Here is a 23,221-nt window from a genome sequence, read left to right on the forward strand (position 1 = left end):
AACAGCAAAGACATAAACAGAAACACAAAAAATAAGACCATCAGGATGACGAGGTTTTGTGCAGAGAGCTGAACTAAGATGGCAGAGCAGGCTTTCTAAATCTCAGCACCAGACAACAATTATCTCACTTTGGAGATAAAAACAAAGTTTAGTGCTAGACAAATCTGCATTTAAATCTTCAATGAGTACCAGTCTTATTTTATCCCTTAGTTTTACCAAATGCTTAATTCCCTTGACTTCTAACCACTTCCCTACTTTCTTTACAGGCTTTCTCTCCAGGCCAAATACCACCTGCCTGTAGAATTCCTGAGTTCAGTCCTTGTCATTTTCTGGACCTACATTTTAGTATTTTGTCTCTCAGAATGGTTTCACTCAGCCTGCTTGTTGGAATTCTGCCTGGAAGCTCTTTGGCTTTCCAAATTTCATCTCCATCCTAATGCCTTCTCTAGCCCTTTAGTCTTCAGACACCCGTTTTAGTACATTTAATATCTCCAAACCAGAACTCTTGATAATGTCTGAAAATCTATAATATTCCTAGTCCCCCATGTCCGAGAATGGCACGCAGCTGACCACACCACTCAACTAAAAGCCAGGAAATCATCTTTGGTGTCTCCCCTCTTTCATTTCTTGTACCCGGTCCTATTGTCCACTCTGTTTGGAAGGGTATATTTTAAAAAAAAGAACTGCTTTATTATTATAAGCACAAAATACAAAGCACTGAGAAGTCAAAGCACCTGTGTCATAGTAAAGGGGTCGCCAGGGTCGATCTGTTGCTTCTAGGAGAGGAGGGCTGCAGATGAGACTCCCATGTAAAGAGGGCATTGCCATAGATACAGAAGGCCCCAGGTAAAGCTCTTCAGATTCCCCCTCCCTGTTAGGAATTTTGAGGGTCACTGAGCTCAAGGATGGGTGCGCAGGCTGACAATCAAGAAGCAGGACATATTTCCCAAGGAATATGGAATTTAAAGGGGTTAGAAATAGTACGGGGCAGGGGGGGTGCTGCTTTTCTTTACAGTCTTCCGGTTGTCTTCATGTGTGGCAAAGAAGGTTGTCTGTCTGTCTGAAGGTCCCATTAGTCTGAAAATTTTGTTTCCAAAATATACCTAGGCGATACAGATTGTGTGTGTGTGTGTGTGTGTGTGTGTGTGTGTGTACATGTCACTATGAGCATGTGTAAGTCAAAGGATGTCTTGTGAGAATCAGTTCTCTCCTTCTATAATGTGATTTCTAGGGATCAAACTCAGGTCATCAGGCTTAGTAGCAAACACCTTTAGCATTTTTTCTACATTTTTTTAATACCTTGGGTGCCACGGTTCTCGTCTAAGCCCTGGCTCATTGCAGAACCTCCCTGATTTCATTATTATCAACTTCTACACATTCTCTGCAAAGAGGCCAGAGTGGTCTTTTACAAAGGCCAGAAATTTAGGGCAACCCTGTGCCTGGCTGTCCTGATGGTTTTTCACTTCCCTTGGAACAAAGTGGAAAGAGTACACGATCTCTAAAAGTGTTGTGCCCTGTTCTCCTTCCTAGTCATCTATCTAAACATGTTCTTAGATCATGTCAAACAATTGTCCATTTTGTCCATCCCAGGAAAAATCTCTTCTCTCTCCCTAGAATACTTACACACACACACACACACACACACACACACACACACACACACACACACACAGCAGGAAGTGAAGAGAGATAACTCACTTGTCATGCTATGTGTGTGGAGGTCACAGGTCAGTTCCTGGGAATCTGTTCTCCCCTTTTTACCACATTGGCTGCAGGGATCAAACTCTGGTTGTCAGCTGAGTGACAAGCACCTTTACCCACTGGGTTATCTGGCCGGCTCCTCTTAATGGTTTTTAATGATCAGCTCTGCTTCACATTTTAGATCCCAGCTCTAATATTAATTCCTCAAATAAACTTTTCTTAAGCACTTTATTATCTATGTTAGCTCTTCCAACCCATGCTTGTATGCCAGTTATTCTGTGGCCTAGCCCCTGTTTACTTGCTTCAAGTACACCTGAAATTATTTCTTCTCTTTGTGTCCTGCCTGTCTTCCCATCAGAATGGCAGTGCCTGTATTGCACATGACTATAGCCTAGACTCTCACATAGTACATTCCCTATATGTGGTTTATTAAATGGCCCTATTTCTTACCTATCGTCCTACTTAGGTGTTGGCTTAGTTAGGGTTTCTATTGCTGTGAAGAGACACCATGACCATGGCAACTCTAATAAAGGAAAAACATTGAATTGGGACTGGCTTACGTTTTCAGAGGTTCGGTCCATTATCATAATGGTGGTACCTGGTGGCATGCAGTCAAACCTAGTGCTGGAGAAGGATCTGAGAGCCCTACCTCTTAACCCATAGTCAACAGGAAGTGGGCTGAGACACTGGGCCTGGCTTAAGCATACATGAGACCTCAAAGCCTGCCTCCACAGTGACACATTTCCTCCAACTAAGCCATACTTGCTCCAACAAAACCACACCTCCTAATAGTGCCACTCCCTCTGAGTTTATGGGGGTCAATTACATTCATTCCTTTCAACTCTTCTATATCATTATGATCACTAAAATGACCACCAGCAAAGTTTAACCTTTGTATATATTACCTTAATGTAAGCTCCTTACAGAGAATTTTAGAATGAGTGATATATATGTATACACACATGTACACACACACATACACACACACACACCCTCTGTCAGTTGTTTGTGAATAGTAACATTTTCTCTCCACTCCTATTCCCCTTATACCTACCTTACTTACCTCAGTGTATCTTCTCCACCTGAAAGCATTATCAATACTGAAAGGAGACAGGACAGACATGCTTTAAAGTACTGATTTCTACTAAGAATGTCAAACATATGCTCTAGATGTTGTAAAGAGAAACTTAGAATACTATTCAGTATTTGTTCACTCTGTTATTATTGGTGTTTTTAGTTACTTTCTAGGTTCCAGAATAAATTTTGCCATGTATTAGATTTCTTTTCCTATTTTTGGTAGTTGCTGATGGTTTTTGTCTTGTTTGTCTTATCACAGGGGAAGTCTGTGCTTCCGCCTAATATTGCAATCATTCTGCCCTCAGGTTAACTCTGTATTATGTTGGGATAGGAGCCTCTGCCCTCATTTTTGGCTATATACAGATTTCCTTCTGGGTCATAACCGCAGCCCGGCAAACCACGAGAATTCGAAAACAGTTTTTTCATTCAATTTTGGCACAAGACATCAGTTGGTTTGATGGCAGTGACATCTGTGAACTTAACACTCGCATGGCTGGGTAAGGAAAGTAGTAGGTAGTATGTGGACTTGGTGTGTGTGTGTGTAACTGAATCACTGGAACGTCTTTGTTTCAGTGACATCAACAAAATCTGTGATGGTATTGGAGATAAGATCGCTCTGCTGTTTCAGAACATGTCTGGGTTTTCCATTGGCCTGGTGATGAGCTTGATAAAGAGCTGGAAACTCTCCCTGGTGATTCTGTCCACATCTCCTCTCATAATAGCCTCATCAGCAATGTGCTCCAAGGTAAGCAAGCTAGACTGGGTCCTGGCAGCAGCAGAATGAGCACAATGTCTAACCAATCTTCAGTAGAGAGATGGGTGTTTCTGTTTATTCTGCATGTGTCCCAAAGCACAAGAGAGATTATCAACCTCCGACCTTTTAACCAGTAATCACCTCTACATCTTCAAATCAAATGGCTAAGATGTGATTTTCATCAATATCTTACTAACAGGAAAAATAGCCTAGTGCTGCTTCAAAGGGTAGGTAGCATAGATAGAGAATGATGACAGCACATTGGACATTTGGTTGTTGCTGACAGAGTTCTGTGTATTCGAAAACCCTCCAGTGGATGCATAGTAGTTGAAAGCACTGGGTAGAACTTTTAAATGGAGCTGTGGGCAAAATAAACCCTTTCCTCCCCAAGTTGCTTTTGGTCCTGGTTTTTCATCAAGCAATAGTAACCCCAATTAAGACATCAGTATTCAATTTATGCCTTCCATGACTTTACCAGCCACTCAAGCTTACCAAATCCACTCCAGCTGCAATACTTTGGTGTTTTGGAAACAGGTACCTTGCTACATGAGTAGACAATATCAATGTCCAGCTTGAAGTGGCATTGCTGCTGGTTCCTCTCACTGAACTGTTTTGCTAATTAGAACTACAAAAGGAATGGCAAATGGTTCATAATAGAGGAAGGGCTGCTTGTTATTTCATATTTTTGAGAAAGCAGATAATCCCACCATCTCCTTTTTCACTGTCAATCTCACCTCCTAGTGTTGAGACATAAAGCATTTACTGAGCATCCTTCAGCATGTATGAACAGTAACAGTTATAAGACCATTTCCCATACATGTGAGAGACCAAGCTCCTCTTCCTGCCATAGTCGTGTGACCTATAGCCCCTGGAATTTTTTCTTTGTGCATAGGGGAAAAAATCAATTCAAATCAGGCTCATTGATTCCCAGTGACCATAAAGCAAATGTTTCTAATGTCCTTTTCCAAGTCAGATACCCCTCGTCATACCAGTAGAACTTTCCACAGCTAAAAGAAGCCTTTTTAAAATACACAGAGAAAACAGTGGAGCATCACTGGTAGAAGAAAAAGTCAGATAAGGATTTAGATAGTGGGTAATGAAAAGCCACTCAGGATTCAAATTGTATGTGGGTTAAGTGCCCTATAAATTGTCATTGCCTCTATTCTCTATTGACTAATGCCCTGCTTCCTTTCCTGTTACTGTGAAAAGCTACTCTGACAAAGGCAGCTTTGGAGAAGAGGGTTTGTTTTAGCTCACAGTTCCAGACTGCTGTCCAACACAGCAGGGACGTCAAAGCTGCAGTCGAGGGGAGAGAGAGAAAAATGTGTGCATGCTTGTGGTCGGCCTTCTCCTTTTCTGCCCCGGCCCACAGGGTCAGTCAATGGGGACCCTAGGAGAGGGAGTGAGAATGGAGGGACAAGAGACACGAGAGACGGAAACAAGACAGTATTCTGATCATGTCTCATTTATTTAAAGTACCAACAGGGCTTAAGTAAGGCAGGTAGCAGAAGGACAGGGGAGCAGAAGTTCTCCTTGGCAGGGTGTGTTCCAAGGACACAAGTCTGCAGCTGTGGGAGTCTGGACTGTGGGCCAGGAGGCAGAAGGGCGTGAGAGCCTGGACTGCAGGCCTTGAAAATATGCTGTACAGGAAGATAAGCAGGAACAGAGAAACAGAAACTTAACTAAGTGTTAGTCTCTAAGAATACAGTAGGAATATTAAGATGGCTTTTATTATGCTATCCTTATTTAGGGCCCTCCACACTTTTCCACACAACCTGTGACCACCTGCCAAGGGAATAGAGCCACCTGTAATGGGCAGGCTTACCCACCTCCAGTAATATAATCAGGATACACTCAATAAACATGCTCATAGACCAGGCTGATATAATTCTAGATATGTCAAACTGACAATTAAAACTAACCATTGGAGTCAGTTTTGTATTGCTGTGATGTAAACAGACTTTTCTCTCTAGCCCACCAGTTCCCAAATAAGCATTCAGAGGCTATGGGTTATAAATGCTTGGCCAATAGTTCAGGCTTATTACTAACTAGCTCTTACAACTTAACCCAGTTCTATTGATCTGTGTACTGACTGCTGCAAGCTCTTGGCCTTTACTTCTATCCCATTTTGTATGTCCAAATTCACTGTCTGTCTGTCTGTCTGTCTGGTGACTCCTCTCTCTCTGCCCTTCTTCATTCCATCATGCTCAGTTTGGCTTTACCCCCCTAACTTTATCCTGCTCAGCTGTTAAGAGAAGCTATTTCCTTGAGAGACGCTTTCCCGCCCGCCTGGTTCTAGAGCCGCATCAGTCCCAAATAAACACACAGGAGGCTATATTAGTTATGAAGCGGTTGGCCTTGCTTGTCTCTTACTGGCTAGCTCTGCTTTAAGTAATTACCCCATAATTGTTAATCTAAGTATGTATCTTACTGGAGAATAGTTCCGGGCTCCTACCCCATGGCGTTACATGTTGACCCCTTGTGTTTATCCTTCCCAGAGTTCTCCTGGACTCCTAGTCCCTCCTATCTAGATTCCCTATAGGCCAGACAGTGCTTTATTGACAAATGCACAGGACTTCCCCAACACTCAGCTACTGGCCAGTTAGCATGTTTATTAAACCAGTCACAACAACAAATCTTCACAGTGTACAAAAGGGTTTCCCACAGCACTGTGGCATATAAAAAAAAAACCAAGAGAGACTGAGTTTTATTTCTAACTCAGAGTTTGTTTTAGTTCACCATGGCAGGAAAGGTAGAGGCTGGGCCTCCTATCTCCAAGGACCAGGAAGTAGAGAAAGAGATAAAGCCAAAAGTGGGCTATACCCACCTGTGACAGCCAATGTTATCAGCTAGACCCTACTTCTAAAGGTCCCATAGACTCCCCAAAAATAACACCATCAGCTGAGCCTCTGGGGGAACATTTAGCATTCAAACCATAGCAGAGTCGTTCTTCACCTAACGGTGGTTGTGTTTACTGCAGATGGTCATGTCCTTGACTAGTAAGGAGCTGGACGCCTATTCCAAAGCTGGGGCTGTAGCTGAAGAAGTCTTGTCATCCATCCGAACAGTCACGGCCTTTGGAGCCCAAGAGAAAGAAATCCAAAGGTCTGTCCCTTTAATTATGACGAAAAGTGCTTGGTTTTGTTTTCTCCAAAGGCTACTTTGTGTTTTGTCTTTGTAAGGTACACACAGAATCTAAAAGATGCAAAGGATGCTGGCATAAAGAAGGCTATAGCTTCAAAACTGTCTCTTGGAGTTGTCTACTTCTTTATAAATGGAGCCTATGGGCTGGCTTTTTGGTATGGCACTTCCTTGATATTCAGTGGAGAGCCTGGCTACACCATCGGGACTATTCTTGCTGTAAGTCTTGTCTGAAAACAAATGCAGCAGCAGGCTTAGATCATCTTTCCTTATGTAGGCTTTAGTAAGAAAATCACACTTTGAGTGAGGATGACTCTTCAAATATGTTTCAGATAAACATTTTTACCTTCTTATGGTTTGGATGTACTTTTAAATGCGTGCGCGGGCGTGTGTGTGTGTATGTGGTGTAATTTATTCATCCAACATACTTTGTGCCCTCATTGTGCCAAGCATCATGTTTTCAGAAGAATCACAGTCATAATTGAATTCCCCACGAATATACACAGTTTTCTTAATCCAGCAATAAAAAATGGCTAGTCTATAGTGAGACCTTTCCTTTCAGGCTTCCTGGGATTAAATCACAGTCCACAGAGATGTTGCTAACTGAAAGTCCTACAGGAATTTGGATCCTTCTGTTGCTCCTCTATCATTTCCAGCATTTAGCCTCATTTAAAACAAGCTACATGAGGATGGGGGGGTAGCTCAGTGGTTAAGAGCAGTTGCTGCTTTTGAAGGAGACCTAGGCCACACTGTCTTTCTAACTGCAAAAGGGTGAGTATTGTTTACTCTGTCTCTGTAGGTTTTCTTCAGTGTGATCCACAGTAGTTATTGCATTGGATCTGCAACCCCTCATTTGGAAACCTTCGCCATAGCCCGGGGAGCTGCCTTTAATATTTTCCATGTTATTGATAAGGTAGGAGTTCTCATTGCTTTGAAATATAGCTGTCCTCATTGCAAGAAGGAGCCCCAAAGACAGGCATGTTCATTTCACTAAAATGACCACAGTGGCCATTTGGTTATGGGATGAAAGACTGCATTTATCTCTTTTGTGGAGAAATTTTTTTATTGAAAACTTCATGTCTAACTTCATGCACTTCTAAAGCAGGAAGGAAATTTTAAAAGAAACTTAATACCCATCTCTGAACTATTGTGGGATAGAGGCAGTATTAGCTTAGCCCTTTAAAGATGTATAACAGTCTCTTTGGTTTTTTTTCCCCAAGAAACCCAATATAGATAACTTTTCAACAACTGGATATAAACCTGAATGTATAGAAGGAAACATAGAATTTAAAAATGTTTCTTTCAGCTATCCATCAAGACCATCTGTCAAGGTAGGTTAAATTCAACTGCTTTCTGACATTATCTTCTGGCCAGAATCTTCTATTGGGGGATTTTTTAAAGATTCTTTTGCTTGTGTATGTTTGGTATGTATATATATGCATGTTCACGTGTGGGAGTGTGCTTGTACATGTGTACATACGTCTGTGGAGGCCAGAGATCAACATTTGGTATCCTAGTTTATCATTCTATACTTAGATGTTAAGGAATGGTCTCTCACTTCAACCCAGAGCTCACCGATTTATCCAGCCTAGCTAGCCAGCTTGCTACAGGAATCTTCTGTTGCTGCTTCCCAAACCCCAGTATTACAGGTGGGCTGTTCTCCACCCCTCCCAGAAGTAGCATGAGTGCCAGGGAACTGAACTACAGTCCTCACACTTGCATGCCAAGTGCTTGCCCAGAGAGACATCTCTTTAGTCCCTCTCTGGGATAATTTTGATCCAGATTTTGACTACTGGCTTAGAGATTCAACTAGACTGATAGCTAGGCTGACTGGTGAGCAATGGGCAAATATCTCTCAGAACAGTGGTTTATATTTTCCAACCTCTCTCTTCTATAGTTGACTGATAGGCATTTTTAACTCCCTGTGTTTCCTCCACTCTCCATTTCTGAGTACACCAAAATGCCGTGGATTAATGAATGCTGCCACCTCCTGGTGGCACCTGGATATTATCCAGCTGCTCTTGACTTATTGTCAAGAAATACTGGCCTAGCAGGTATTTCCCACCTGCTAGGCCTTCCCTTCTCCCATCTTTGAAGCTTCTACTTCATCAGCAACTGTGTCTTCGACAATCTTCCTCCTACTTTCCAGACACATGCACCCGCGCACACGCGCACGCACACACACACACACACACACACACACACACACACACACACACACGAGTCTGCCCCACGCTTTTCACTCAGCCTTTAACAGTTTAAAGGGGACTACAGTCTAGCTAATGCTCAGCCTCCTGCCCTCTTGGAGTGCACTCAATAAACTCATCTTTTAAAAAAAAACAAATACTCTTGAGAAAACACATCTGTCTCTCCTGTTAACTTTTTTCTTACATTTAGTGAATGCACTGACTCTCCTTGTTGCCCACCCCCAACGCAGTATTGTTAAAGATCACAAAAGGAAGCTACTAATCAAATTCATAATTAGGAGAAAAGGGGGGCACAATTTTAAGTGAGACAGATGAGATCACTTATCCTCTAATGTGCCTTACAGAATTTGCCTTAAAGTGATATGTCCACTCCCACTTTCTTGTGGTTTGCTTTCCTCTGACTAATCTTTTTACTGGAAGTCTCTCATCAAAGTCTTTTGTTTTAAGATTTGTTTGTCACTTACCATTGCTGCCCCAGTTTTGTTTTTGTTTTGTGTTTTGTTTCTCTCTCTCTCTCTCTCTCTCTCTCTCTCTCTCTCTCTCTCTCTCTCTATCTATCTATCTATCTATCTCTTGACAGCATTTTAGACTTCATTTTGCATACACATTTAGCTTGGCTTCTGGTCCCTGACAACCAGCTGTGCCATTATAATGCTCTGAGCCATGGTCTCTGGGTTCTAAACAAGTCTTTTGTTTCTTTATTTTGAAGCTGGGTTTTCACTATGCAGCCCAGGTTGGCCTCTGACTCTGAACAGGTGTGTGCCGCCGCATTTGGGTAAACAATTGTTTTAAAATTAATTGTGTGTGTGTGTGTGTGTGTGTGTGCATGGGAGTGGGAAGGGGCTCCTGCCACTTTGCACAGGTGGAAGTCAGAGGACAGCTTAGTTTTTAGGACTTGGTTCTCCCCTCCCAACTTGTCGAGATAAGTTACTCCCTTGTTTCTGCTGACTTGATGAACACCCAAGGCTAGCTGACCTGTGATCTTCCTAGGTGAAATCTATTACATTGAATTTTTTTACAAGGGTTCCAGGAATTGAGCTCAGGTCATCTGGCTTATGTGGCTAACATTTTTTTTACCTGCTGAGCCATCTCCCCAGACTTTAAATTAACTTCTGAACATAACCATTTTCTGTGAGACTGAACAGTTAATTTTTAAACCTATCAGCTTTAAGTAAAGGACACACATTTCTTCCATGGAATGAAGAGAAACCAACTTGAGGGTGAGAGTTCATGTGGGAGAAATACCACTTAACATTAATCCAGGATGCTCATCTCCTTGAAAGAAAAAAAAAGCTTTTCTGGTTGGCCCATTGGAGGGTTCACACTGTGCTTATTTAAATATATATACACGAACACACACCACACACGCATGTGCACCCACCTGCACACATGTAAACATACATATACACGAGCACACGCCACACGTGCATGTGCACCTGCACACATGCAAACATACATATACACGAACACACACCACACATGCATGTTTAGAAAAAAATGTGAAGTTCATTTGGCAAGAGGAAGGAAACCAAGAAGACGGAGGGAAGAGGGAAACAGAAAGCAGTGGAGGAATGAACATGATCAATATATATTATATGTATGTAAGAAAATGCCATAATGAAACCATTTATTTTATAAAATTAAAATATGCTAATGAAAAAGCAAAAAATGTGAATGGTTTGCTGTGACTCTTAAATGAGATCTCTTTGTATAGAGAAAAATTTAAATATTGTACTCTACACTCTATATTATTAGAGATATAAATGAAATATTGTACAAATAAATATGAGACCTGATTTGTTTTCATGTGCCACATAAGAATTTTTCTGTTTAGAGTTACAGATTAACTTTCTGGCTGTGTTACACTATTGTCTAGCATATCTAATAGTTTCATTTTCTGTGTACATAACAGATTCTGAAAGGTCTCAATCTCAAGATTAAATCTGGAGAGACAGTAGCTTTGGTTGGTCCCAGCGGTAGTGGCAAGAGCACAGCAGTCCAGCTTCTGCAGAGGCTGTATGACCCGGAAGAAGGCTGTGTAAGTACAGGAAAACCAGGTGGGAGGTACTAGGGAGATGGCTCAGTGTTTCAGGGTTTGCTATGTGGTCCCAGCACCCACTTACAGGCCAGGCATAGTTTGCATATCTGCAACCCCCGGTACTAGGCAAGTAAAGATGGAGGAGGGGGTTCCTCTGAGGCTTGCTAGCCAGATGTACGGCTGCAATCCCAGTGCTGGGGAGGTGGGGACAGGAGGATCTCTGAGGCTTGCTGGCCAGGCATTGTGGAGAAACTGGTGAGCTCCGGGTTCCCTGACAGACCCCCCAAATCAAAAACTAAGAAATAAAGTAATCCAGGAAGACACCCAAACATTGGTCTCTATGCATACATGTGCATATGCACAAACACTGGCCTCTACACACACACACACACACACACACACACACACACACACACACACGCACGCACACACACACACACGAGAACATGTACACACATACACGGAAAGAAAAGCCACGCATACAAAATGGAATTTTCATGAGATTCGCAAGGTTTAGGCAGTAGATCAGCTGACATTTAGAAGGCTGACCCACTAGAGATTTACACATCTGGTGGAGGTTAAATCCATGCAGGCACAGCCTGTGAAAAATACACTGTGAAAAAGTCTTATTAATAGCTGGCTGCCTCTAACTGGGGATTCTCTTCCATGACAACATGCTCCCCTTCCTTTTTGTTTTTTGTTTTTTGGTGTTTACGAGACAGGGTTTCTCTGTATTATTTTGGAGGCTATCGGTCCAGCCTAGCCTCGAACTCACTGAGATCCACCTGCCTCTGCCTCCCGAGTGCTGAGATTAAAGGCATGCACCACCACCACCCGGCGCCACATGCTCCCCTTCTAACTCAGCTTTGGGACGCTTCAGCAGTATATTCCTCATATGTCGGACACAATCTTTCTGTGTTCTGTTAGTAGGATAACTTATTCCCAAAACTGTGTGTTCTGGCATATAAAATAAGGTGTTCAAACCTCTTGTCCCACACTGCAATTAAAAAAAAAAAAAAACGCAGAAACCTGTTCTCTACAATTAACGCCCTGACAGTATGATTTGGCCAGACAGAAGGACAGATTACTCCCTGTGGAGTAATCACTGGAGGAACTTTCACAGAGCAGAATTGCAAGTGTCTGCCCTTGTTATATTATATAGTCCTTCAAGCAATCAACAGCACATATGCTACCCTAAGCGTCCTCCACCAGCCCCTCCCTGCTCTGACTTAAAATGGCAATTAACAGTTGGTACCAGCTTTTAATGCAGTAGGTCCTGAGATTCAGGTGATAAGAAAGGCTGTTTATTGACTAATCATGTCCAGATATTATTAATCACACTTAAGAAATGTAAAATAATACACTTGGTTGTTGCCTTTCCCTTAGATCTCTCAATGGCTTAGTTTTCTCCTGTTGAAACTGTTGCAGCCCCTTTAAGAGATGGCCAGCACCTCCTCACAGCTGCAGCTGTGGTTAGCTACAAACTAGCTGATAAGTTTTGCTACATATCTTCAGAGAATGCCTGTGTCCCTGAGAATTTTCCTTGTAGTTTTTTTTATTACTAATAAGTTGCTAAAAAATGGATATGTATATATGCTTGGGAATTTGTAATGGCAGAAGAAATAGATTGAGAAGAAATAAGATGGAGAAAAATAAGATTGAAAGAGTAAAAAATGTAGAAGGATGAAGAACATAGGAAAATGAAGAAGGAGGACGAGGAGGAGGAGGAGGAGGAGAAGAAGAAGAAGAGGAAGAGGAAGAGGAAGAGGAAGAGGAAGAAGAAAGAGTAATTAGAACAACAAGAATGAATTGAAACAGAGATTTGTAACAGAATTGGAATTACAATAAGAGACATTACTGGTACTGCAAGCATGTGAGTCTTTACCTTTTTCAAGTGGACAGGCTTGTACAGCAAGTGCCTTTGCGTGGGAAGCCATCTTTCTGACATTTTCTCATTGTCTGTAATCTATAATGTTGAAATTAACTCTCACATGAGGCTGATATTCCCAGGAACATAATTCTTAATGCTTCTACTTAGCATTTACTATTGTGTTTAATAGAAAATCATGTAGAAGCTGGTCTCTTTTCAATTGCACGTGTCAGTCTATGTTTAAAATATCATAGACATCGAGTGCATGCCAATATTTACTAAATAAATCACTGGATGAGTGCAAAAGCAATGTCCATTCTCACATAAATGCCAGGGCTGTGAGGATTTGAGCCTCTGCCAGCCACATCTAGCCCTGTCCCTGGAATGTGCTGCGGTAACAATTCTACCTAGGAAGACAGTTTATTTACTATTAATTAAAACAATGAGTAGAAGGAACTTTTGTCTTTTATGATTGAACAGGCATTGAGAAATAAAAGCTAGCACTTTACAGGTGCCATCAGTCTTAAAACAACAAAGTTGATGACTTCTGTCTCCATAACAACATTTGTGGTACCTACAGTATTTGTGTCTGTGTATCTTATTGACAACCTTATTTGTAGATTCGTGGAATTCTAAGTTGATTGTTTCGTAAAGATTTGTTGATCCCAATCTTCCAGGGGGAAAAAATCTACTAGTGTTATTCATGCCTTAAGAACTTTATTAAAATATAGCCAGTCTTGGCTGAGATACTACTCCTTGGTTTATTCTTTGGATTAAGAAGATAGTCAAAAGCCGAGAGCTCGGACGCCATCATAGCCTGCTTGTTTCTTTGGTCTGGTAGATCACAGTGGATGAAAATGACATCCGAGCTCAAAATGTGAGACATTACCGGGAGCACATCGGAGTGGTCAGCCAAGAGCCTGTTTTATTTGGGACCACCATCGGTAACAATATTAAGTTCGGGCGCGAAGGTGTCAGTGAAGAGGAGATGGAGCAGGCGGCGAGGGAGGCGAACGCCTACGACTTCATAGTGACGTTTCCTAAGGTGAGCATGATGCTGCCGGGGCTCTGAGCACGTCCGGGTTCTGCACAGCCCAGGGGAGGGTAACTCACACTGCACAGTGCAAATGTGTTAATGTGGGGAGTATCTCAGACGCAACATCTGCAGAGAAGGGAACATGCTAAAATCCAAAACAGAAAGACGTCAGTGACAGGCCAATTACAAAAGTTTTTATTGCTGTACACTGAAGAGAGAAAAATGATAGCTATCTTAAAGCCGGGCAAAGAAATTTGAGAAAACCCTGAGCACAAGCTGAGAAATGGTTTCTGGAAAAAAAAAAAAAAAAAAAAAAAAAGTTAGTTTGAAGCGCCACCTGGTGGCTAATAGTGGGAGCGGAGCGCTCACATACACAGGACTCCTAGAAGCGGGGAAATGTAAAAAGATGTGATAAATTTAAAATTTCTTAGCAACAAGACATGTATTAGTGAGCATCGTGTGATAGTTATTAAACCATTTATCTGCATTTCCTGAAGTTCATTAGGACCACCTAAAAATTGTGGGTGCAACCAATAAAATATATAAAAGCTGATACTTGAAATTAAATTATATCTAAAATCCATCATTCTATAAGATCACAATAACAAAAACTTTATTTTTGAAGGACATACTAAAATAACTCTTTTTTTAATAATGTTTATTATACCATGATTTGACATAGTGATTAGCATATAGGCCAGCAATATCACTTGAGGCTCTTTTCCTGTCATTGAGAAATGGTATGTTTCCTTTTGTTGGCCTTTTACTACTTTTCATGAATTCCCTCAGGATGCACAGTGCTCTCTCTTGCCTCCCACTTAGAATTTGGGAGTGTTTCCATGTACTCTTCAACCCAACTCTTCAAGTTATTGCTTACTTTACTAGAAGAATTACAGACAAAGGTGCCCCTCGAAGCAAAGCCAACAGTAAATCACAATGCTGTAATCCAAAGAGGAGAAGAAGAAACTACAAGTTAGCATGATGAATACCAAAGTTCACAGGCTTATTAACTATACAGAGAGAGAGAGAGAGAGAGAGAGAGAATAGAGAGAGAATAGAGAAAGAGACAGAGAGACAGAGACAGAGAGACAGACAGAGACAGACAGAGAGAGAGAGAGAGAGAGAGAGAGAGAGAGAGAGAGAGAGCATGAGAAAGAGGGAGTTGGAGAAGGGAAAGAGGAGAGAATGAGAAGAAGGAGGAATGAAGGAACAGAAAGAGAATCATCAATGAAAGGCCAACCTTGACCACTGATCCCAGTCACTGAAAAGTTGTCCACAAGGGGATACTATGAACCCCGCTGTGCCTGTGGGTTTAACGACTTGGAAGGGGGTCAAACGCCTTCAAAAACACAAACGGCCAAAAAACTTCAGGAAAAAGCAAATAACTAATAAGCCCACACTTCCCTTAAAAGTTAACTGAATCTTTAAAAGGTAGCAAAAGTGATTTTAAAAAATTTTTGAAGCATTTGTGATGCCATCAAAATAAAAATTTCTTAGAAATACAGTTAATAAAATATTAAGCAAAATAGTGAAAGAAGTCTTAAATAAATTGTACCTTATTTGCTAATCTAAAGAGTCAATGTTTTTAAGGTTATACATTCTTCCCAAGTTGATCTATAAATCTGATTCTTCACCAATCAGAGAATTCCATGGATGAACTCCCGAATATTTTTGTATTTATAAAATCAAATGTGAATAGACAAAGTAGCTTTAAAAACAGAACAACAAAGCTAACACACACTCACAACATCTAGTTCAAGAAAACAACTAATACATTAGAACAGAGGAAACTCCAGAAATGGACCCACATATCAACTTTTAACAAACTAAAGGCTGAGGATTAACTCGGTGTGGAGTGTCTGTCTGACATGCGCAAGGCCCTGGATCATCCCCACAAGAGTAGGGAAGAAACAAAGAAAAGAAAGAAGTAAACTGGATTAAATTAAAACCCTCTTCCAGAAAACACCATTTAGAAAATAAAAAGGCTAAAAACACAGTGCAAGAACATGTTCATAATGTCTTTACCTGGCCAGGTGCAGGGCACAGGGGGCTTGAAGTTGGGAAACAATCCCAGAGGAAGTCCAGGAGGAGTTGGGAGTTGGATGGAGTGAGGTCCTAGAGGGTAGACATAATCTAAATATGTTGTATATATGTATGAAATTACCAAAGGAAAGAAATGTAAAAAAACAAAAACCACAATACTACCATACTAGTTTTCCTAGCATTCAAGAAGCCCTGGGCTCAATTCCTAACACCATATAAATCGAGACATTATGGCCCTTACTTGTCATCCCAACACTTGCAAGGTGGAGGTATGAGGAGAGACAGTACAAGGTCATCCTGAGCTACATAGCAACTTTGAGGCTATCCTGGGTTGTACTAGATATTCTCAAAAATAGATGATAGATAGATAGATAGATAGATAGATAGATAGATAGATAGATAGATGGATAGATGATAGACAGATATAGATAGATAAATGATAGGTAGATGATAGATGGATAGATGATAGATGGATGATAACTAGATAGATAGATAGATAGATAGATAGATAGATAGATAGATAGATAGATAGATAGATGATAGATTTGCAATGTCAAAATCAAATATAAATATTTTGAAGCAGGTCAAGCTTGGACCAAAAAGGATCCTGAAATTTTGTAGGTTACAGTAGGGCTCTGTGCATAACTGGGTGACAGTGACATTCTGTAGTAACTTGATTACCAAAAACAACAGGGTTGTGTCCATAAAATGCATCCATTTATTGTGCATAAATTATTCCACAATAAAAAAATTTCTTTTAGAAATATTTTATCATATTTAAGATTATTTTTATGTATATGAGTGTTGTATTTGCCTGCATTACATGTGTGTTCTGCCTGTGAAGGGCAGAAGAGGGCATGAGATCCTTGAGAACTGGAGGTACAGGTGACTGTGAGCACCATGTGGACTCTGGAAAGCAAACATATGTCCTCTACAAAGGCAGCAGGTACGCTTAACCACTGAGCCATCACTCCAGCCCCAAGACTGACTTTCATTTTCCTTTAGAAAAAAAAGTTTCTAGAAATTAAATATTTAGAAAGAATATTTAAGCTTCTATCCTTGGTGAAATGTGGGCCATAACCCAACAGAATATAACCAATACAGGTCACAGATGCTAAAAGTTGCCTCACTATAATAAAATAATATTCAATTTGTTAAAAATGCATTTATCAAAAATTTAATAAATAAGAAAGGGCCTTAAATTTTTCACAAGACTGAAATTTTTTAGGAAAAACAATAAGCCTTTTAAAAAAGAAGTTGTAGTAAGTTTTGGTTCAGTTTGTTTGGACTTTGTATGTTTGTTTTTTGAGACAGGGTCTCTCTACAGAGCCCTTCCTGTCCTGAAACCCACTCTGTGGACCAGACTGGCCTTGAACTCACAGAGATGCTCCTGCCTCTACCTCCTGAGTGCTGGTCTTTTGTTTGGTTTTTAAGGCAGGCTCTCCTGTAGTCTAGATTGGCTTGCATTTCAATGTGCACTTGAGGATGGTCTTGAACTCCTGTCATCCTCCTTGAGACTCCTCAGCACTAGGCTTACACATGGCCATCACCACACCCTGCCAAATGACATTTGTTTTCTTTGTCTTACTGCTTTTCATAGCCTCCAGGAGGAAAAGTACAGACAATCTACCAAATTGCCAGCAAGCATTTATATCACAGTGAACGCTTCATAGATTTTTTAAAAAAAAAGTATTCTGAGGTCATCTAAGAGAGATTCTTTTTCAAAGAATCCTTGTTTCTGTTTATCTGGTTTGGTCTTAACTTACCTTTACTTGTTGTCTTTGCCAGGACCTTTCCTAGGAGATGTTTGTGTTCACAGTGACCAAATCAAAGATTCTGAATGACCAGGCTAGAGCTGTCATTAAGCTGGTATCAAAACACAAATGTGCTTGTCATTTCCTCTTCTAATCATTTAATCACCCTTCTATAATTGTGCTTTCTCCTCTATCTCTCTCTGTCTCGTTAGAAATTTAACACACTAGTGGGGGAAAAGGGAGCTCAAATGAGCGGAGGCCAGAAACAAAGAATCGCCATTGCTCGAGCGCTAGTTCGAAACCCCAAAATTCTGATCTTGGACGAGGCTACATCTGCCCTTGACACAGAGAGTGAGTCAGTAGTTCAAACTGCGCTGGAGAAGGTAAGTGACTAGAATCTTTTCTGAATCCCATACTCCTAATTCACTATTGTTTCTAAGTACAAGAAAATACAGATTTGGGGTTCCTTGGATACCAGCTGGTAGTCCCCAGAGTTCCTCTGGTATGAATCCAGGGTGTGATTTGGAAAAGTAAATGCTATAGCTGACATTAAACACACACACACATGCGCACACACACACACACACACACAATGCAAGCCATCAGTCTGTACACCATTACAGTGGGCATCTTTGACTTCTTGCATTCACACTAGTGGGATTCTTCTCCTCACCATTAGTCACTTTTCTTCTTTAATGACTCCCCAGAGTATTCACGTTAACACAGTTTCACTTAAAGTAGAGAAGCATTGACTGCCAGTTACTTTTCCTCAAACAGTTCTGGAAACTGCTAGAGATTTTCATTCCTCATTACTAACCCATATTATTACATTAGTGCTTTCCCAGTTGGAGGGGCTGATATAAAATGTGCATGTACTTATTCACACACACACACACACATATATATATATATATATATACATACAATCATATACGTGTATACATTCTTAGCAAATGTGTGAATATGGTGCCAGTGAGATGGCTTAGTAAGAGTGTAGACTGCAGATGCCATTACATAAATGCAGTAGCAGTGACAGCAGAGGGCAAGTGATAGTCTCTAGATGCTGGCAATGACCTGCCCATGTGATCTGATGGATTCGTTTTGACACATATCTATCAGTGACCCTGTGTGTACCTTTCTATGTACTTGTGATTGTTTTAAAACATATTTTACCTTGAATCTGCATGTAACTTGTTCAAGAACATGCTCATTTGAGAGATGACAGTGAGTTTAAATCTTAGATCCTTTTTGCTCTTATGGTTAGACAGCTAAACTTTTCTTGTTAGGTTTCTTGTTAATGCTAAGATACTCTGGTTTATTTCTAAAAAGAAAAACACCATTTGAAATACCTTTTATATCCTAATTTCTACTGGCCTTTGTAATCTGTTAAATATTCTGATTTTTCTATATCCCAGGATAAGAATCATTGGTAAAAATCAGTTGTCCTGATTATTGCAGAGGTTATTTCTAACACTCTTCTGTTTCATTTCCACCTCTTCTGCTCGGTAGGCAAGCAAAGGTCGGACTACAATTGTGGTAGCACACCGCCTTGCCACTATTCGCGGGGCAGACCTGATTGTGACTATGAAGGATGGCATGGTGGCAGAGAAAGGGACCCATGCTGAACTAATGGCAAAGCAGGGGCTGTATTACTCACTCGCCATGGCACAGGTAGTGTTTACAGGGTGTAACATTTACACGTTTCTTTGTAACATAAGAAGGGGACTCCCCATGGCACAGGTAGTTGCATTAGGGTGTTTCTTTGTAACATAGGGGATCTGATAGGGACAGGGTTACATTCCCCAAGAAAGTGCTTAGAAGGCTACAAAGTTGGGGATAAAACTGAAGAAGGCTGGAGGGATGAGAGTGGTGCAGAGATAAAAAGACAAAAACAAACACTTCCTTGTGCAACTGAAAGGAAAAGGTCAGCCTTCCATGCAGGAAGATGAGTGCTGTGAGAATAAAAACTAGAGACAGCGAGAGAAAGATATTAGAAGTTCTTGGAAGCCAGGCAGAAGTTGCCAGGACTTTAGGATGCAGAATATACCTGGCACGGTGAGCAGCACGCAGTGGAACTCAGTATCTGTGGAATGAGCACACACACTTACAAACTCTGCTGCATACACACACATCCTCATAGGTGGGATACAGAGCTCATATTGGGCAGTCAAAGGGGCAGGATGAAGTGGCCACTTCTCATTCCTCGGGGTCCGCATTTCTGCACGTGGTGAGATCCACCGTGCAGAATTTTTTTCTTTTTTTTAATTTTAACTTTTTATGACAGTCCATTTAATTTTTTTGTTTTTTACACTTTTTATTATATATTTAAATTAGAAACAAGCTTGCTTCCCATGTCAGTCCCAGTGCCCTCTCCCTCCCCTCCACGCCCATTCCCTCCCCTCAGCTTCCCCCAGCCTCCCACCCATTCCCCACTCCATTCCCCAGGGAGGGTAAGGCCCTCCATCGGGGATCACTAGAGTGTGTCATTTTGTTCCGGGGAGGGCCCAGGCCCTCCCCAAAGTGTCCAGATTGAGAAAGCATCCCTCGTTGTGGGATGGGTCCCCAAAGTCCATTTGTGTGCCAGGGATAAATACTGATCTACTACCCAAAAACCCCATAGGTTACCTGAGTCTCCTCACTGACACCCACATTCAGGGGGTCTGGATCAGTCCCATGCTGGTCCTCTCAGCCATCAGTCTGGGGTCCAAGATCTCCCCCTTGTTCAGGTCGGCTGTTTCTCTGAAATTCACCAGCCCCGTCTTGACCCCTTTGCTCATCACTCCTCCCTCTCTGTCACAGGGTTCCAGGATTTTAGTTCAGTGTTTAGCTGTGGGTGTCTGCCTCTGCTTCTGTCTATCACTGGATGGAGGTTTAAGGATGGTATGTAAGATAGTCGTCAAAATCATTATTAGGGAGGGGCATTTAAAGTAGTCTCTCCACTGCTGCTTAGTTTGCCAGTTGGTGTCATCCTTGTACATATCTGGAGTTTTCACTAGTGCCAGATCTCCCCTCAAACCTAGAATGACTCCCTCTATTATGGTATCTCTCATCCTGCTCTCCTCTATTCTTCCCCCAACTAAACCTTCCTGCTCCCTCATGTCCTCCTCTCCCTTCCTCTTGTCTCCCTCTCTTTTTCCTGACTCCCTTTCCTCCCCATCCAGTACTCCCAATCTGCTCTGGAGATCTTGCCTTATTATACCTTCTCTGGGGTACTATGTATATCTCTCTTAGGATCCTTCCTGTTCCCCTGACTCTCTGGCAGTGGGATTGTAGAGACCATGCTGAATTTTACACAGCTCCTTCCTCAAGGTGTTTCAGTAGACATGATGGGGATTAAAGCCCTAAGCCCTCCCTTCCCTCCTCCCCGTTTCTACTCCTCTCTTCTCTGATTCTAGAAGACAGGTTTCTTCCTAAAGGCTCTTCGATGGGTTAATAACTTCAATCTCTTCATATTTATTTAACTTCTTCAAATTTTCCTGTTTTACTTCTTCAACTGTCTGGCTCTATCTTTGATGTCCAGATTATTATTTTGCAAACTAGGAAATAAAGAAAACTATGGGTCTCTATCGCCTCTTCAAGTTTGTAAAGAAAACTGTAAACTCTAACTTTGTCCACTATAGTAAGCAAGGTGTTATCTAACATAGCCTAAAAAGTAATGAAAACAAAACAAAAATACAATCTTAAACAGAGCACGGTGGCTCAGGCCTGTAATCCCAGTACTCGGGAAGTAGAAACTCATGGTTCCTTGTGAGATCAAGGCCAACCTGGGACACATACTGGTTATTTTTGTTGTTGTTTTGTTTTTAAAGTAGGGAGGGTTTTAGGAAGATGTCTCAGTCAATAACATGCCTGCTGTGTAAGCATGAGGACCTAAGTTCAGATCCCCAACACCATGTAAAAATCAGACACAGTGACTTCCCCTCTGAGGGGACAGGCAGATCTCTAGAGCTCATGGGCCAGACAATCTAGCCAAACTCATGAACCCAGGTTCAATGAAAGACCCCACCTCAACAGTAAGATGGGGGACGACAGAGGGAGCTACTTGGTTTTAATCTGATTTATACGCACAAGCATGCACTTACCTGTACATACCATAGGTGCATACACAGAGAGAGAGAGAGAGAGAGAGAGAGAGAGAGAGGTATTTACATATAACAAATGTATACACACTAAAAAAAAGAAAATACAATCAACTTGATTAACTACTTGATTTTGATTTTCATATTCATCCATATTCTGTGTTTCCTTTAAAAAGAAAAGTGAGGCCAGGCAGTGGTGGCAAAACACCCTTAATCCCAGCACTCGGTAGGCAGAGGAAGGTCGATCTCTGTGAGCTCAAGGCCAGCCTACTCTACAGAAAGAGTTCCAAGACAGTCAGAGCTATATCCAGGAACCCTGCCTCAAAAATTCAAAATTAAATAAATAAGTAAATAAATAGATAAAAGTGAGGTGTTGCTGGACGCTGAATTTGCATCATTTTTCATCCCTCAGAGCAGTGGTTCTCAAACTTCCTAAATCTTCAACCCTTTAACACACATCCTCATGCTGTGATGACCCCTAACCATACAATTATTTAATCGCTACTTTATAACTGTAATTTGGCTAGTTATGAATCATAATGTAAATATCTGATATGCAGGATATCTGATATGTGACCCCCAAGAAATTCACAACCCACCGCTATCACAGAGGCATCAGCTGGAAAAGTCACTAAGCTCAATATTTCCAAACCAATATAACTAATAAGAAAAGGACATAATTGAGGTCAAGTCCATCACTTTTTGAGGTCTTTTTTTTTTTTTTTTTTTGGTTTTACAAGACAGGGTTTCTCTGTATTGTTTTGGAGGCTGTCAGTCCAGCCTGGCCTCGAACTCACAGAGCTCTGCCTGCCTCTGCCTCCCGAGTGCTGGGATTAAAGGTGTGTGCCACCACTGCCTGGCCACTTTTTGAGATCTTTAAGAACCATTCACTCAGGCTTTCTTGCTTTCTTTTTTTTTTTTTTTTTTTTTTTTGATTCAATAAGGACTTGCCCCTCCCCCCACAAACAGTAACAGGTCTTTCAACACATCCTAAGTTTTTCACTATTATTAAACTGAAAGTCCATCACTAGGCCTTGAGTTTAATGTTTTCACAATGTGGGAAAATTATAGCTATGTAAAATATTTTAACACCTTCTTCGAAGCAGATTAATATTCTAAGATAGCCAAAACTGTGTCAATTCAGATAGAGTACAGTGGCTTCTTAATGCTCAATGAACCCACATGAGTAAGCGATTCTTCTTTTCAAATGCCAGGCGCATTTATTTGCCACTGTTGCTCATAGTGGCAAAGTTAGTCATTCTGAGAGTTCACAACCATCTCAATGACAAAGCTAAGAAAATGTGAGAAGAGGGGAGATTGCTTGTGGGAGGGGAGTATTGCCTTGCAAGTGTGAGGACCACATTCCAGATTCCCACCAGTGTGGTACCCCGCCCCCAACACACACGTAACTCCAGAACCCCTCCAGTGTGGCAGACCCCTGTAATTTCAGATCCCCTCCAGTGTCAGGAGAGGGGAGCTGTAATTCCAAATTCCCACCAGTGTTGCAAACCTCTGTAATTA

At 41.3% G+C, this 23,221-nt stretch overlaps 1 protein-coding gene across 1 annotated transcript in view; it reads left to right on the forward strand.

The window, feature by feature from the left end:
* The window catches only part of Abcb5 (ATP binding cassette subfamily B member 5), a gene marked incomplete at its 5' end in the record, with an annotated part of 93,185 nt that overhangs the window by 28,851 nt on the left and 41,113 nt on the right, over nucleotides 1-23,221 (forward strand). Inside the window, 10 exons of the mRNA XM_040743387.1 lie at nucleotides 3,084-3,275; nucleotides 3,352-3,523; nucleotides 6,513-6,637; nucleotides 6,715-6,892; nucleotides 7,473-7,586; nucleotides 7,894-8,004; nucleotides 10,793-10,918; nucleotides 13,630-13,833; nucleotides 17,834-18,004; nucleotides 19,131-19,292. Of these exons, the coding sequence (XP_040599321.1) occupies nucleotides 3,084-3,275; nucleotides 3,352-3,523; nucleotides 6,513-6,637; nucleotides 6,715-6,892; nucleotides 7,473-7,586; nucleotides 7,894-8,004; nucleotides 10,793-10,918; nucleotides 13,630-13,833; nucleotides 17,834-18,004; nucleotides 19,131-19,292 (1,555 nt within the window). The remainder of the gene's footprint in view (nucleotides 1-3,083; nucleotides 3,276-3,351; nucleotides 3,524-6,512; nucleotides 6,638-6,714; nucleotides 6,893-7,472; nucleotides 7,587-7,893; nucleotides 8,005-10,792; nucleotides 10,919-13,629; nucleotides 13,834-17,833; nucleotides 18,005-19,130; nucleotides 19,293-23,221) is intronic.

Source organism: Mesocricetus auratus, unplaced genomic scaffold (assembly GCF_017639785.1).
Source record: "Mesocricetus auratus isolate SY011 unplaced genomic scaffold, BCM_Maur_2.0 Super-Scaffold_15014, whole genome shotgun sequence".
Taxonomy (NCBI): domain Eukaryota; kingdom Metazoa; phylum Chordata; class Mammalia; order Rodentia; family Cricetidae; genus Mesocricetus; species Mesocricetus auratus.